The sequence below is a fragment of the Spermophilus citellus genome (assembly GCF_964194105.1).
Source record: "Spermophilus citellus genome assembly, chromosome: 10".
NCBI classification, from domain to species: Eukaryota; Metazoa; Chordata; class Mammalia; order Rodentia; family Sciuridae; genus Spermophilus; species Spermophilus citellus.
Window position 1 is genome coordinate 71160984 of NC_138197.1, and position 17760 is coordinate 71178743.

The 17760-nt window shown below is 38.3% G+C and overlaps 1 protein-coding gene across 1 annotated transcript in view; it reads left to right on the forward strand.

Annotated features, from left to right (window-relative positions):
• SLC4A8 (solute carrier family 4 member 8) overlaps positions 1 to 17760 on the forward strand; it is a 71133-nt gene that overhangs the window by 50227 nt on the left and 3146 nt on the right. The window contains exons 16-24 of the mRNA XM_081311043.1: positions 430 to 591; positions 2919 to 3032; positions 5987 to 6148; positions 7028 to 7279; positions 10266 to 10334; positions 11422 to 11595; positions 13339 to 13476; positions 15434 to 15525; positions 17112 to 17207. Of these exons, the coding sequence (XP_081167169.1) occupies positions 430 to 591; positions 2919 to 3032; positions 5987 to 6148; positions 7028 to 7279; positions 10266 to 10334; positions 11422 to 11595; positions 13339 to 13476; positions 15434 to 15525; positions 17112 to 17207 (1259 nt within the window). The remainder of the gene's footprint in view (positions 1 to 429; positions 592 to 2918; positions 3033 to 5986; positions 6149 to 7027; positions 7280 to 10265; positions 10335 to 11421; positions 11596 to 13338; positions 13477 to 15433; positions 15526 to 17111; positions 17208 to 17760) is intronic.

The following is a 17760-nucleotide window of genomic DNA, read 5'->3' on the forward strand; positions in this document are numbered from 1 at the left end:
TGTACATAAAAGTAGATCACCCTTCTCTTTTCTACCATATGCACCCTACCCTGTGATTCTGCATCAAGGACGTGTGGAGATGAAACCACATAGTGTAGGATCCAAGTTTTGTAGAGTTTGAAGGATAGTAGGATAGTAGTTAGAAGGATAGTAAGTTTGGAGGTCCTCTGTAATAAAAACAATTCAGATTGCTAAGGCCTTCCCAAAGCCTTGAAAGTACTGTTTGTTCAGGACATTTATAGCTTTATTCTTAAAATCTATATCTTAGTTATAACTGTAGTAGTGCCTCATTTGAAAAAGACCTGCAGGTGAGGGCCTCTCAGTGGTATCATAAGGTCAAGTAGATATTGCTGGCAGCCTATTCTGATAATCAGCATCTATTTATTTCCTTGTGCCTTACTTTTGTCACCAGACTGCTTGTTTTTCCAGGAATGCCAAGAAATGCATGGAGAGTTCATGGGATCTGCATGTGGTCATCATGGACCCTACACTCCTGATGTGCTCTTTTGGTCCTGTATTCTCTTCTTCACCACCTTCATCCTCTCAAGCACATTAAAGACATTTAAGACAAGCCGCTATTTCCCAACCAGAGTAGGTAGCATATTCATGCATTACTTTTGTGTTAGGATTCTAATATAACAGAACCTGTTCTCAGCCTCCATACTTTCTGGAGTAGATTGTCAGTGGGGAAAGCTCCAGATGTCCCGATGAGGTACACTGCGGCAGATACTTCTAGTGTCTGGCAGCCTCTTTCATAGATCTTGCTTTCATAGATCTGTAGTATTGAATGAGAATACTTAAAACCTTTTTTATTTAAAAGTGCTGGGTAAGTTTAAGGTGGTAGTAACGTTCTCTAAAAGCTATTAAGTCTCATTTCTAGAATGCTGTTAAGTGTCATTTCCAGAATTCTGGGAGACTTAGCATGTAGTAGTTGGAGCTGGCTTGTGATGATGGTAATTGGGGTGACTGTCTTGGCTACTTTAGTACTTAGATACTCTAGCTACGAAGTCCCCTCCCAGAAATGGCTTCTATAATAACTTATGAAATCATTGCCCACATTGACTATAGCAGCCCGCGTGCTCTTGTCTTGGTTTGCATGATGGAAGCCTCAACAGCTTTCTCTGACACAGATAGCATGTCAGGAGCAGTATTCCTGCAGGGCAGAATTAGAGGCTGAGTGTGGGCAGCTAAGTGGGCTATTTCTTTAAAAGGGAGCTAGACTCAGGAGGAAATGTTTTTTTCTGTGAGGTTTCAATCAGGTACATTCACAGAATAGAGATATGAATGGGTAGGGGGCACAGTTTATTAGATATTTATTATATACACATACATAACTAAAAAATATTCTTGGGCTTCATTGAACCTGCATAATAGTTAAGGGAGGCATGTCTTAAATAAGTTCTGAGTCTTTGTTTCCTATGTGGAAAAATACATTAACCTAAGTGACTGTTGGATACTGACTATGCTCAGACCTGGCGGGGGGGGGGGGGGGAGTGCAAACAAAGTTTAAAAGATACTGTCTGCCATCAGAGAGGAAGGGGAGCACATGAAACAAGCAGGTGCCATATGCTACAGTAGTAAGTGTTGCAAGAGCTGGTGGTAAGCCTGAGATGTAAGTGCCACAGAAGTTCAGAAGAGAGAAGGGGCACTGAGCCCTACGATGGTCAAGCAGGGTTTCATAATTAGAAAGGGGTGACTGCTTCAGAGAATTAATACAACATTCAGGGAAGAACTAACAAAACCATGAAGAGGGTGCTGGTTTAGTTACTAGCTAGTCAGGTTAAGTTACTAATGATGTTATGCATGGCTAAGAAATATTTTGTTCTGTCTCTGTTGGAATTGCAGATTAAGACAGACAACAGGTCACTGCATTTTATTAAAGTGACACTAAGCTATAAAGTGAGACAGTTCTCGGGGCAGGTCTTCAATTGGAGAGAATCTACAACAAAATGGAAATAAGTGTTGTTGAAAATAATAAAGCAGGAAAGGGTGGCTTCTGATGAATGAGGATCTCATGAAGAAGATAGTATTTGAGTTAGCCTAAAGGAGGTGAGGGAACTACTCAAGAGGTTACCTGTAGGTAACATTTTAGGTAGACTCTGAAGTTGGAGTGAGCTTGATATGTTTAAGAAGCAGCAAGGAGGCCTGTGTGGCTGAAGTAGAGTGGGTAAGCAGGAGAACATTAGGAGTTGGGACTGGAGAGCAGATGACACCAGTTGTATGGTCCTCAGAAACCAATGGGGCCTTTTGGGTTTTTAACTCAGACAAGGAACCATTTCAGAGTATTGGCAGAGGAGTGATAATTATCCAATTTTTAAATTAGTACTCCAGCAGCTATATTTAAAGAAAATTGTGGAGGGCAAAGGCAGAAGCAAATGTGGAGATGGCTGCCATTAACCCAGCAAGAGCTGGTGTAATTTTGATCTGGGCAGGAGCAGTGGAGGTATGAGAAGTGATGATTTTGGATATGTTCTGAAGGTAGGGCCTATGAACTTGGAGATGGACTGGATGTAGGGTTTGAGGGAGAAGCACAGTTGACCCTGATGCTAAGGTTCTGGGCTAGCATAATGGATTGTGGCTGGTTTCAGAAAATTGTATTCCAATTTTTTAGAACTAGAACCTGAACCTGGTCCTAAATACCCTAAAAAGAACTCTTCAGAGTTACATTAGAGTTTGTCAGAGACTTTTTCTCCTTCATCATATCCACACTTTATCAGCATTAATTTGGGTAGTGTAGAGGAGTTTCATGATTGGGGGAAGGAAATGCTAATATATTCCTATGGTTTAAATATGCTTGTATTAGTTTAAATGTAAAATAAGGGAATTTTTTGGAGAATTTCTAAACCTTTTGCAAGACTAAATTATTTTCTACTATATTTAACCTGCAAAAACATTGTTCTAATCCTTTCTCATGTCAGGTACGCTCCATGGTGAGTGACTTTGCCGTTTTCCTCACAATCTTCACAATGGTGATTATTGATTTTTTGATTGGAGTCCCATCACCAAAGCTTCAAGTTCCCAGTGTGTTCAAGGTAAAAAAAGTCTCAGGATGCATGGTGCCCTCATGTAGTTTCATAGAATCTGATCCCAAGTTGATTTCAAAGGCCTTTTCACATCACAATCATAAGAGGAGTCTTGTAGTCCTCTAAATCTGAACCTTGTTCCTCATACCTGGCCATTCAGAAAAGCAAACTCTTTAGATCTGGTTGAGTTCAAGTTGGAAAAGCAAGAGAACAGAAAAAGTAAAGTTGTTTAAATTTAATGAATGAAAAGTATTATTTATTATCATAAATACTATTGTTAAGATTTAAAATAGTGCAATGTGCCCATTTACATATATATATTTGGGAATACTGTGGAAATGTGGGCTCCTGGAAAAAGTCTGGTTACCAGTACCTTTATTGAGCAGCAGCTGTTTAAGGACACTGGGAAGGATGAGTAAGGTAAAGGTCTTTGCCCCTCCCCTCAAGGATCTTGCAGGGTAGGAGGAGGATGGACATAAGAGGAACTTTGTCTGGACTCTAGAGCCCTAGGATATTTACAGGATAGTTCTTTAACACTATTTTATTGTTTGTTTGTATAACTCTATAATCTATAGTATTTTTCAAAAAGCCTACACAATAAATGAAACAAATGATCAATACAAAGTCTTTCAGGTTCGGGTTACTAAATAGACAAAGAAGATAAAAAAGCTAAGTTAAGTTTCATAGATCCCCATTGGGTAGAGAGGAGAAAGACTGAGCATGCTCAGTGACTTCAGAAGAGTAATAGAATGATGGGAGAGGATGTGAGGAGAAAATGGAAGGTAGACAGTCCCTGACTTATAAAGACCCTGGTTTGGGCTTCCCTTTGTTTCTCTCCCTGAAAAAGACCTGGTTGAAAGTGTCTTTTTCCTTATTGTCAAAACATGTTTAATTTTATTAAATTTGCTGAACTTCTATCAGATAGAAATTTGTTTATTATTATTTTTTTAGTTGTTGATGGACACAATATCTTCATTTTTTTAAAGAGAGAGTGAGAGAGGAGAGAGAGTGAGAGAGAGAGAGAGAATTTTTAATATTTATTTTTTAGTTCTCGGCGGACACAACATCTTTGTTGGTATGTGGTGCTGAGGATCGAACCGGGGCCGCATGCATGCCAGGCGAGCGCGCTACCACTTGAGCCACATCCCCAGCCCACAATATCTTCATTTTTATTTGTTTATTTTTATGTGGGGCTGAGGATCGAACCCAGGGCCCCATATATTTGAGGCAAGCACTCCACCATTGAGCTACAACCCCAGCCCTCAGTTAGAAATTTGTGGGTTAACAAACACCCTTTTCTTTTCTAAGCATAACATCTCTGAGAATCTGGCATTCTCATCTTTGTGTGAATGAGCACACTCAGCTTTCTCTCTAATACCTAGCTGAGGTCAGCCCTGCAGGAGGAATGGATTTTGTATAAAAATAGGTAATTTGGGAGCATTAAGCAGTCCTTGGAAAAATTCCCTGATGGTTAGGCTTAAAAGCATCAGAAGGTGCTGAATTTCTGGGACATCTGTGAAGAAAACCTCTGCGAAGTCAGAGAGAATTGAGAAAGGGAAATGGGAGAATGTCCAAGAAAATGTTGCTCATGGCAGGCAGGCTTCACCTTCAGGAAGCAGAGAGAAAGTTTTCTTCTATTCTTCTTTATTCCCTTCCTTTGTAAACCACATGACCCCCAAGTCCCAAGACCCAATATGAAGGCAGGTGCAAATGTCTCTTTCTACCCATGGGAGATTGGATACTCTGGGGATGCAGATGCTCAGATCCCTTCAGTGAAGTTGTGTAGTATTTGCCTATAACCTACATAATCCTCTATATACTTTTAGTCATCTGTAGGTTACTTGTAATACCTAATATAATGTAAATACTATGTAAGTGGTTGTTATACTGTAGTGTTTAGGGAATAATGACAATTTTAAAATTCTGTATGTGTTAACATAAAAGTATTTTTTTCTGAATATCTTCAATCTGTGGTTGGTGGAATCTGAAGATGTAAAACCCACAGATAAGGAGAGCCAGCTATGCTATTACTAGGGGTTATAATGTCATTAAGGTTTTGATAGGTTTTTGTGTTGGTCTGAAAACTTAATTCCAGTTAGAACACTATTACTAAGGAAACAGGTTCTGTAAGCTTTTAGAATCTAATTCATAATTTGGGACTTGCTAATGTTATTGAAGTTTTTTTAATCCAAGAATCACAACTAATGTTTCAGATAGAACAGTCTTTGTTTATTGAGTTTGGGTCAATTCTGGGACAATTTGAATCCCTGGCCTTTTATCCTCTAGCACCACTTGCCAAAAAGGTGAACTTGTCTTCCCCAGAGTACCCTAGGGATGGGGGTTGAGGACCTAGGAAAGTTTAGGTATGTCATGAACACCTCAATAAAATTTGTTAACAGTTGTCTTATAGGGGCATTGGAGAGGGTCCTAGGTCAAAAAGTTGCCAAGTTTAGCAGTCTTAAGCCTTGTGTCAAATCTCTGGTGCCTAAGTCCCCATTCCTCTGCTGATGGGAGAAGGACATTGGAACTTCCAATCTAAACTCAAGAGATTCATGTAACTGACTATATTTTGCTTTTATTTATGTTATAGACACACATTATATGGCTTCTGAGGAAAAGCAGTGATGAAGATAGTCTAAGATATTTATATTTGTCTTTGAGAGACATTTTTTTCCTCCAACAACAGATTTAGCTGTTAACTATATTTTACTTGTGCTGATGTTGAGATAAAGTTGCTTTTTCTATACACTGGAGCTTAGGGAGTAAATAGGAGGAAGAATAGGTCTAGTGAATATTCCACAGGAGGCTGATAATGGAGGACTATTTCAAAGGGGATTTGGAGAAAGGTTATGGATTTCCAAGGAAATGTGGAACTGTGGTTCAGTTTGATCTCTTGTGCTGTAATGACAATAGTTAACTTAATAGTTAACTTAAAAAAATAATGTCTTGTTTTTTCCCCTTAGCCTACAAGGGATGATAGAGGATGGTTTATCAGTCCCATTGGCCCTAATCCCTGGTGGACTGTGATAGCTGCAATTATCCCAGCTCTTCTCTGCACTATCTTGATATTCATGGATCAGCAGATCACAGCTGTCATCATTAACAGGAAAGAACATAAGCTCAAGGTAACAAGAAATTTTGACCTAGAAGACTTCTTTGGTGGCTTGCTACGTTTTTTATTTTAGGGTAAGCCCTTCCATACCAGGAACTGAATAACCTGGATAAAAGTCACAGAAGGGGCCTATAAGGAGTATTCATTCTCTACTTGTTAGTTGGAGATGAGACTAAAGTGAAACGTTGTGGTATAATGTGAAAGAAACTTGGATTCCATTTCTCTTCTCTCAAACCTGTGGGTTTGTGGGAGGCAGAGTTCCTGGTGGTCCCTATTCAACTATTTGTTTTGAGTTGGCTACCATTCAGCTTGTCTTCCTCAGGTTCAGGCTGGATCTTAGACCGCAATGTCCTAGAGGCAGTTATTCTCTCATTGCTGTCTGTTACTAGGGTTTCCAGATTAAACCTGAGCCCAAGGTTTACCAGGTACTAGGATCGGTTCTAGTACATGTATTAGTGGGATGTTTCATACCTTCCATCTCTATGCTTTCCTTACTCAGAACAGGCAACATCCAAATCTGGTGAGGATCTGGAAGTGTGTTGTAGGAATTAACATTTATCTCCAACTTCTATAGTGTCTACTAGAATGGTCAAGATACAGCTTGGTCTCTAGTTACTTTTCCAGAGAAGGATGGATTTTTGAATGTGTGGGATTCAGAGGAAGCTGAGGTTACTTAGATAAAAATGGATATTGACATATAGGATAGGCTAATATTTCCCTTCTCTGTTCCCTCCTAACTAGGAAGATTGTAAAACTCCTCTGGGATCCTTGGATTCCTTCCTCCTTACCCATATACCCCTTCCTGCCTTAGGCATGAGACTCTTAGCTCACTGTTATATGCCCCACTATAGCCAGCTCACTGATGGTGATAGATATTCTTGTTTCTCCACAGAAAGGCTGCGGCTACCACCTGGATCTGCTGATGGTGGCCATAATGCTGGGTGTCTGCTCCATCATGGGCCTACCCTGGTTTGTGGCTGCAACTGTCCTGTCCATCACACATGTGAATAGCCTCAAGCTGGAATCTGAGTGCTCTGCTCCCGGAGAACAGCCCAAGTTCTTGGGCATCCGAGAGCAGAGAGTGACAGGCCTTATGATCTTTGTGCTGATGGGCTGCTCCGTCTTCATGACCACTGTCTTAAAGGTAATCATTTACTCACTTATTAGGCATATACATAGTGCCTTTGTGCCAGGAATCCTGCTAGGTTCTGGGAATACAGTGGCACACCAAACAGATACACATACAAACTACTGCTGCCCCGGAAAAGCTTATTCTACCTGAGTAAGATAATGTGTAATTAAGAAAATAAACATGATAATTATAGAATTTAATAAGTGATATAAGGAAAATAGAGAGTTCTTTGATGCTATAGGGAATTAAAGGGTTCTCTGTTAGTTAGGATAGTCAAAGACAGCCTCTCTGAGAAGGTAATTAAAAAAAAAAAAACTTTATTTTATTTATTTATTATTTTTATGTGGTGCTGAGGCTTGAACCCAGTGCCTCACACTTGCTAATCAGGCACTCTACCACTGAGCTACAACTCCAACCCCTGAGAAGGTAATATTTAAAAATAAAATGGAGCTAGCCTTGCCATGGGTGGTGGAAGATAGCATGGAGGGAGGGGAGAAAAGCAGTCAAGTTAGGTCCTGAGAAAGAAAAGAGTAATATGTGTTGTGGAAAATACCAGGGTCATGTGGCTTAAGGGTACTGAGTTACAGCAATAGCTCAGTGGGATGAGATGGAAGAGTAGACAGAGCCAGATCACAGAGGGCCTTGTACATACTAGTAAAAATTACCTTTGACGGCTTTTAACAGGAGATAGACATGTCTCAGTTAATATTTTTAAAAGATCATTCTGGCTGATGTCTAGAAGACAAGTTTTTAGGGTAGGGGAAGAAGAGAAGCAGAGAGACAAGTGAGAATAATACAGGTGAGGGAAGAAATTGATTTTTGATAAGAAAGTTGGTAGTAGGGATAAGAAAAAAGGCAAGGCTCTGCACATCTTAGATGCAGATCCAAAGGTCTTGCTGATTAACTGGTTATGGAATGGGGTGAGGAAAATGGGAAAATCAAAGATGACTATTAGGTTTTTGACTTAGCCATCTAGTGGAAAGATGACATTTATTATGATGGAGAAGATAGCATTTTGATTTTGTGAGGAGTGAGGCTATGATCAGCACTTGAGTAAGAAATCAGGAATTATCTAAGTGAAGAGAGTAAAGGAGGGTTTTGGGTCAGTAATACAAACTTGGGAACCAGTAGCACCTGGGTGGCATTGAACCAAAGAGGTAGATGAGCTCACTTGGGAGATGGGTGGATATAAAAGAGAAGAGAGGTTAGACAGAAGAGCAGAGTTTAGAGGATGGGCTGAGAAAGAGATAGCACAGTCTCAGAAGGAGCTGCCAGAGACGTAGGAAGGAAAACAGGAAGGTGTGTTGTCAGGAGCCAAGCTGGGAAAGTGTTTCAAGGAAGGATTGGTTAGAAGCTGTCTGGAAAGATGAAGACTACACCAAAGCCATTGGATTTAACAATATGGTGACTTAACATGACTAGACAAGAGCAGATTCAGTAGGTTAGTTTCTTCTGCTTTTAGATAATTTAGAAGTAGAAGCAAAAGCAGAAGCTGACTATGGTAAAAGTCTTTTTGTTCTAAAATGGAATGATCACCTGTAAGTTAAATCATAGGCCTCACATCTCAACCCTGTCTGGCTCTTCCTTTTCCCTGAGGATAGATAGATGGGGAGACACACACACACACACACACACACACACACACACACACACACACACCTCTTCTACGGAATTAATGATTTTTAAATCTTCTGTAATCAAAATCATCTCCTCAGAGATTTGATGTATTTTAACATGGGCTTTAAAAAATTTTTTTCTTTTACTGGCCAGAAACTTGTGGGCAAAAGTTGGGGGAGGTATCTTATCAGACAGCAAACTTCGTGGAATGATAAGGCAGAAGCCTAATTTCAAGTGTCTGAAGAGTGAATAAGAGATGAAGGAAGTAGAGTATGGATGCAGACAACTCTTTCAAGAGGTTGTTTGTGAAGTGGAACAGAAAAACAGCAGCTGGCTAAAAGAGGGTGTTTTTATAAAGGTGAAAGATGAGAAAAAACTTTATGGTAGTGGGGCGGGTTATAAGCACTGCATCTGGGAAAGTGGAATGAAAGAAAAAGCTATCTAGCTGTGTTGCCAAGGTCCCAACCATCTGGAGCACTTTCCTGATTCTATTCTCCCTCTTTTTGATTTTTAACCACCCCAGCCTACCCTTCAAATGCCCTTCAAGGGTGAGAATTGAGAGAATGATGAAGTATTTTGAAACCATCTTTGTGTCCCTTTCCTTTCCACTCAACTTCACTACCTGCTTTTCCTCATACTCCTTATCCGTCTACTCTCTGTCTATAGTGCTCTTTTCACTTCCTCTCCTGATCTAGGTGCCATTATTAGGGACCCCAAAATTACTGTTCCCTCAAGAATATAACCACAAGGCCTTAGTGGTAGATATCACCAGAAAAATTCTTTTAGGATCCTATCAAATAGCTCTACAAACAAGGTCATTGCTGTATTAGGTTGTCTACAAAAGGGGAACAATGTAAAACCCAATGTGGATTTTCTAATACTGAAGAATTACATTTGAGATTGTTCTTTGGAATGTTTTTGTAATGCTTCCAAAATAATAACAAATTTAGTCTTCAGGGATGAAAGTTTTCTTACCTTGATTCTATAAGTCCCATTCTCTTGTCCCAGAGTTTCTCAGAAGATTATCTAGGTTGATAGATATGATATGATGGGAAATTCATATTCAAGTACCATGTGGATATTCAAGAACAAAATAAAAACATTAATATGTTCCCCCAAATCATTCTTTCTGATAAGATATCTCCCCATTCATGCCCTCAAATCTCTGTTCAGTAAAAGATAAACTTTTTTAGTCTATGTCAGAGTACACCAAATGCTTTTGCTTCTACTTCTAAATTACATAAACACAACAGAAACTAACACAATGTTTATGAAGGCATTTTGTGATTTTGTTTTGTTCTTGGAGATTTAAAAGTTACATATCCTTGAACATGCTATGATACCAAACTTAATTCTGGCCTTTCTGCCCTTTTGTCTGCAGTTTATTCCAATGCCTGTACTCTATGGAGTTTTTCTCTACATGGGAGTTTCTTCACTACAAGGAATTCAGGTATTGTATAGTTCAGCCAGGCCAGTGTCCTCTCACTGAGTTCACCTGTCCTCACCAGGGAGGGGCAGCTCCCAAAGGGAAGCATAATTCTTGAGAAATTATTTCCTAGTTTTTCTGGTTGAGCTGTTTCAGAAATTTGTTCAGATGTACAGTCATATAGGCACAAAAGTACACAGACTTCCTGGTTTAATATCATGGTTCCAGTCATTCATTCACTGATTATTCAAAATTTAGCACATATTAAACACAAGGTACTTTGCCAAATGCTGGTAAACCAAGATCTGAAATGTTGATCAAGAACCAGACTGGTTTCCACACCTGTACAGCTTGAAATTTAGTATTAGGTTAAGAAGAAAGTTCAACTTTGAGAAGTAATAGGAGTTGCCCCAGATAAGCAAATGCACTTTCTGTTATACTGTATCTTCTCCCATCTATCAGCTCATTCCTCCAAGACTTTCAAACAGAGACAATTGAGAGCCATCATCAATAACTTGATGTAATAACTCAACTTTTTCTCTGGGTGGCCAATTCTTCTTGTATGGAATGTCTTGTGGTCATTCTTACATACTGAGTTCTAATGTGACTTTGGGCAGGTTGCTTAATCTCTGGGTCTCTGTTTTCCTTTTTTATACTGTAAGAATCATCATATTTTCTATATCCAGAATGTTAATGAGGTTTCATTTTAAATAATCAACAAATAGCTCCTAACTTCACAAAGAACAAGAGATTTGGTTTAATAGTAAGCCAAAAGATGCAATTCACTTATTTTCCACTTTGCCTGAGAAATAACTCTCTTAGGAGCCTCAGTGTGGGATAGGAGAAAAAAAGTTTGAACCTAGAATTAGAAAAGATTGAGTCAAAACTCAACTAACGTTTCCCAGTTTTGACCATATTTCCTGTTCTCTTGAGGTTTAAGTTTCCCTTTCTGTAAAAGTACCTGTAATATAAAATTCTGCATTTTAACTGTCCCGTGGAGATGGTGTTACTTACTTTTCAGAGCAGGAGATGTAAGAGACATGAATGGGTCTAACACGGCTTCTGACCCAGCGAAGCCTCCTGAAAATAAATGCCAGTTCCTTCCTTTCAGTTCTTTGATCGTCTGAAGCTCTTTGGGATGCCCGCAAAACACCAGCCAGATTTTATTTACCTGCGTCATGTGCCACTGCGCAAAGTGCACCTCTTCACCCTCATCCAGCTGACCTGCCTCGTCCTGCTCTGGGTCATCAAGGCATCACCAGCTGCCATTGTTTTCCCAATGATGGTGAGGTTTTCTGGAATATATATTATTACTGTTATTGTTAAAGTTGTGGTAAAGTACCTATAACATAAAATTCTGCATTTTAACTCTTTCTAAGTATGCAGTTCAGTTGCATTAACTACATTTACATTGTTATATCACCATGCATCTCCAGAACTTTTTCATCTTGTAAAACTGAAACTCCACACCCATTCAATCCTGCCTCCCATTATCTCCTTCCTACCAACCCCTGGGAAAACACAATTCTACTTTCTGTCTTTATGAATTTTATTATTCTAGGTATTTCATGTAAGTGGACTCATATATAGTATTTTTTATTTTGTGACTGGCCTATTTCACTTAATATCTTCAGGGTTCATCCATGTTATAGCATGTGTCACAATTTCCTTTCTTTCTAAGGTTGGATAATATTCCATTGTATACCTAAATCACCTAAATCACATTTTGTTTTTCTATTCATTTGTCAGTGGGCACCTTGGTTGCTTCCACCTTTTGAATATTGCTATTGTGAATAATGTTGCTGCAAACTTGGGTATACAAATATCTGTTTGTGTAACTGCTTTCAGTTTTTTGGGGGGAATACAGCTAGGAATGGAATTGCTGAACCATATGGTAATTCCATTTTTAATTTTTTTTATCTAAACTTCTAGATCAATATCCTCCTGGTTTCTTTCTTTTTTCAGTTTTGTCAGAATACATGTAGAGCTCTGCATTTGTGTATTATGTTCAGGGATTAAGTGTTTAGTTAAAAACATATCAAATTCCTGGGAACATCTGGAAGGAATCCTATCAATTTTAAATTTATTTAAAATGTAGTCATTAAAATTAGAAATATGGGGCTGGGTTGGAGCTCAATGGCACAGTGCTAGCCTAGTATGTGTGAGGCACTGGGTTTGATCTTCAGCACCACATAAAAATGAAATAAAGTTATTGTGTGTTCACCTACAACTAAAAAATAAATATTTTAAAAAATAAATAAATAAAATTAGAAATATGATAGAATTTAATGAGCCAAATTTGCCTCATTCCTCATCCAACCAAGAGATATAATTGATGAAAACCCAAGGGACCCAGGTACGTCCTTATGGGTTATGTGGCCTTCTTGAAAAGAAAGTGGAGCAGTAGTTGAGATACCCTGGACTTGCCTCAGTTGGAGAGATTAGCTGCCAGATTCTAGCCAAGACACTTCCTCTTTTGGGGTTTCAGTTTCCTCACCTATAAAGTGAACATCAGCCTAGGCCAAAGGGCAGAGATAAAAACCCTACAGATGCACAATGCAGGCATAGAGCAAGGATTTTGGATAGAAATGTTCAAAGGATCAGAGGGAATAAAGATGGTCTTCCAAGGTCCCATCATCCCTGATGAGGCAGGCTTATTCTGAGTGCAGCTGGCCTACTTTGACCCAGCCCTGCAGAGGTTCTCCACTCCCATGCTGCCCTGTGGCCCTTCCTGATGACTGCAAACTAGGGGAAGGCAGTTGTCAGGGCCATCTGCAGATGATAGGTTTGTTTTTTCAGTGAGGAAATTAAATTAGTTTCTCTGTAATTTGTGGGGTTGTTGTAGTGATGGTTAAAATATTCCAGTACCTGGTACAAAGAACACATTCAAAATATGGCAACTATTGTGATTATTAAAAATTGGATTTTTCTTGAAATGTTCTTCTAATTGGCTATGAAAATGAGACTTTACTTTTCATTCCAGGAAGAAAATTGGCCCCTTTAACTCACTTCCTTTATTTTTCTTCAGGTTTTGGCCTTGGTCTTTGTCAGGAAAGTCATGGATCTCTGCTTCTCTAAGCGAGAGCTGAGCTGGTTAGATGATCTCATGCCTGAAAGCAAAAAGAAGAAGTTGGATGATGCCAAAAAGAAGGCCAAGGAGGAAGAGGTCACAGTCCTTGTACCAGCTTTGGGGCCTCAAGTTACAGAACATAGGAAAGGGCACATGAAAAGTCAGCATGTCTGGAATCCCAGGGGTTATATTTAGGAGCTGGGAAGATTACCCCACAATGTTCTCAGCTGAGAGTGGATTCAGGATTCATGTTCTTGTCTGCCCTTCATTTTTGGATTTAATAATCAGTAGTTTTTCCCTTTGTTTTCTAGAGTCTACCCACCAGGCTACCATCTAGAATGTGAACATAGAATCTGTTATTATCAGATCTGATGGCTCATGTTCTTCCCAAAGACCTAATTAACAAGTATATTTTCAGAGAGTATTTGTTATGTACCCCATTGCTGACAGTATTGTGGTTGGCACAATGCAAAGATAACTTGCTTAGGACTTTGTGTCCTTCATTTCCCTTAGCATTTAGCATCTTGTCTTCTATACAGTGGAACTTCAATAATTGGCTTACACGTGCAAAGAAAGGATGTACATACAGCAAAATGAAAATACCAGACCAAGAGATGAATGCACTTGGAAGTGATTCCAAATACAGTTAGGGCCCCAGATAGTATTCTTTAAATACATTTCAACATGCATTTTTTCTAATATCTTGAATTTTTAAGACCTTGTATAATTAAATAAGCTTTAGAAATTTTAAAAACAAAAGCAATGGAAGAAAACTTTAAATGGAATATTGACAGAATTTACTACCTTAAATGTGAAGCTTTCGGGTCCAAAATTCTATAAACAAAATTTTAAAATAATGTTAAGACATTTGTCAAAATCCTTTCTATTCAAATAATTATCTCTAATAAAACAACAATAGAATGAAAATGAGCAGTGGACATAGATAATTTACAAAAGAAGAATACAAATGACTAATTACTTCATGACTGAGTTCATTCTCACAAATAAGCAAAGAAATGGAAATTTCAAATACATTTTTTACTTAACAAAGATTTTGAAAAAAAAAGTGTTGGTAACACTTAAAATTAAAATGGGTTTCTCCTACAATAAAAGTAGTAGTAGTATAAATTGGATATATCTCTTTTAGAGGGCAGCTTAAAGTAGAGTCTTAAAAATGTATAAGCCCAAACCAAGCACAGTGATATATACCTGTAGTCCCAGCACTTGGAGACTGAGTGGGAAGATTGCTTCAGCCCAGAGCCCAGGAATTTGAGACCAGCCTATTTGAGACCCTATATCCAAAAAAAAAAAAAAAGTGAAAAAGTATATGCTTTTTAGCCCAGTAAATCCTAATTTTAAAATTTATCCTTAAGGATATGTAGGCAATGTTGACAAAAGATTTTAATTATGTCTACAAGAAAGAAAATTTAGAGTCTAGCCTAAGGCTAGCCTCAAACTTGGGAACCTCCTACCTGAGCCCCCCATAGCTGGGATTACAGGCAGGTGTCACTGCACCTGGCTAAATTAAAGAAAACACTTTATTATGGGAGATTTTAAACATTAGAAAGAAAAGTCAATATTCATATTTTCCCAATTACCTTATTATTTTTAACAATGTTTATTTGAATCAGGATCTAAAGAAGATTGCTATATTTCTTAAATTTTTTTAGGGGTTTCCTTTCCAGTTTTTTCTTTTTATTGACAAACTGGGTCAGTATAAGCTTTCCCATGATGCAGATTTTGCCAAATGTCTTCTTTGGTTTCATTTAACATCATCTTATATCCATGGTATTTCCAGTCAAATTGGTCATTGAATCTAGAAGCTTACTCAGATTCAGATATTTTGTTTTGTTTTTTCCCAATACTATTCCATGTGTAGTAATATCAGATTGTCTCTTTTTGCAGTGACTCAAACCTATAAAAGACCTAATTATATTTTTATAATGAATGTGAGAGAAAAATAAAAATTATGACAAGTAAAAGAATGAGTGGTGAAAAAATTCATGATCTTACTTTGTTGAAGATATAATAATATCTCTTTTTTTTTCCCCAGGAGGCTGAGAAAATGTTAGAAATTGGGGGAGACAAGTTCCCTCTTGAAAGCAGGAAGTTACTAAGTAGTCCTGCAAAGAACAACAGTTTCAGGTAAAGCTCCCCAAACACAAAGGAGTTTACTATTTGGGATATTCTGTAAACATTCTGACTTCGTAGTAGGATGTTATCAAAATGCAGCTGCTGGTATATAGAGCTAAACATCCAGTCTCCCAGGTTCATCCTGTGAAAATACCTTTTCCTTTTCTTTGTGGACTGAATGCATACTCCGTGCCCAGCACTGTACTAGGTGAAGAGGCGGGCAGTGTCCTTAGTGCCTTCCTCCATAATACAACTGTGCAGGAAGGTTTCCTTATATGTTCTCTGTTAGTCTTTACAACCATTCTCTGAGAAGTTCTCATTTATCTACTTCTGTACTTGTGAGAAAACTGAGGATTATAGGAGTTTAGGTAATTTACAGTGCTACTGAGTAGAAAGATCAATATTCAAACCTGGTCTGTCTATTCCTCAAATCAGTACTCCTTATGCTTTTCTTTGTTACCTTCCAAAGATGAATAGGATGTGTTTTTTTTTTTTATTTCTAGAGAGTTCTCAGCCTGGTGTGCATGACTTTCCTACACTTAGGCCTGCCTTTGGGTTGGAATAGTCCATTCCAACCTGGCTCATGGCATCTATAGTTCAGGGACCCAGGGGGAACAAGCTGGGATCTTAAAAATACCTTAGTTCTGCCACTGTTTTTATTCCTTTCTCTACCAAACCTATTGGTCTCCACAAATTACAAGAAGCTAAATTGGTCCATGTGTGGTTTTGCTCCCATCATCTTGTTTCTGTTTTGAAAGAGGCACACACAGCGTGAAGGAGCTTAGAGGTCGAGAGGGACAGAGAAGAAAGAAAGAAAGGGCATCTGGGGCATCTGGATCTGGGGAAATTGACTGATGAATCATTGGGTTCGTTGTGGTTTACACTGTGAGGTAAATTAGGAAAGTCTTTGGTTCCTAATAAACTTTCTATAAGTTATTATAGAAGAAGCCGTAGACTTTGAATTCTCTGTTTCTTCTCAAGTGGGATGCTCTCTTCACTCTTGGCATTTTAAGAGACCTCCTGGTGTATAGAAGACTTTAGAGTACTCTTGGGCTCCAGAGGACCAAAGACTGGGTTTAGAGTCTTGATTCCACTTATTGTCATAAGTGGACAAGCACTTAGCCCTATGATCTTTGGTCTCTTCACCTTCAAATGAGAATGTTATTAATCTCTGTTGCTATGATAGTTAATATGGTGAGAAAGTTCTTTGTTAACTATCAATGGACAAGATTTAGCCATGTAAATAAGAAAATGAATGAAGAGTGCCTGGAACCCAGCAAGCAAATAGTAGTTCCTGATTCTGTGCTCTTGGCATCATAACATGGTCAGCATTTCCAGTGAGGTCTTTCAGAGGACTAGCCATCACTTGGGACAAAAGCTCAGCCTGCAGAATCATCTCATAGGCAGCCTATCTTTTTCTGTTCTGACCTCAGTGGCTGCAGGAGGAATGACCAGACTCCATCTGCATTCCCAGGGCTACTGAGAACTGTTAGCTAGTCTTCCAGTCTTTTCACTTCTAGTGGAGTGGTGATCATTATAAAGTAAGATATGTTTTTATCCATATGTTTGACATTCACTGTACCAAGCATTGATTTCAGATGTGACCCCTCTGAGATTAATATATCTGATGAAATGCCTAAAACCACGGTCTGGAAAGCTCTCAGTATGAATTCTGGAACCACAAAGGAAAAAAGGTAAAGAGATCTATAATTAAGGTTTTTATTTATTTTTGGCTTTTGGAAATGGTAATAATGCTAAAGGTAAAATATATATAGTTGTAAGATTGAATTTGTCTAATAAATAGCATGTCTAGGACTGCTGCTAACTCTACAAGAATAGATTTAAGCATAAGAAAAAATTAAGTAAAAATGGTTTCTAAATATTTGAAGAGAGGCTGTTTTGAGCTGTCCGTTTATATAGGTCCAGTCAGGATTAAATTATTTAAGATGTAAATTTGCTTTATCTGTTTTGTAACTTAATCCTCTTCTTAGTTCTCATTTCAAATTCTAAAGGATATCTCTCCTGTTACCTAACCACACAAACTGGAAAATTGCTACAGGTCTATATTAATACTGTTAATACAAACGAATAGTATTTATAACAGACTTGAACCTATTTAACTTGTTCCATAATGAGAATTATTACCATGAACAGATTTTGAAATGTTAAATTATAACTGTTTTCTTATTTTGCATACTTTAGTATGTTCTGTATATCATTTGCTAATACCATAGCTCAGTTTTAGTC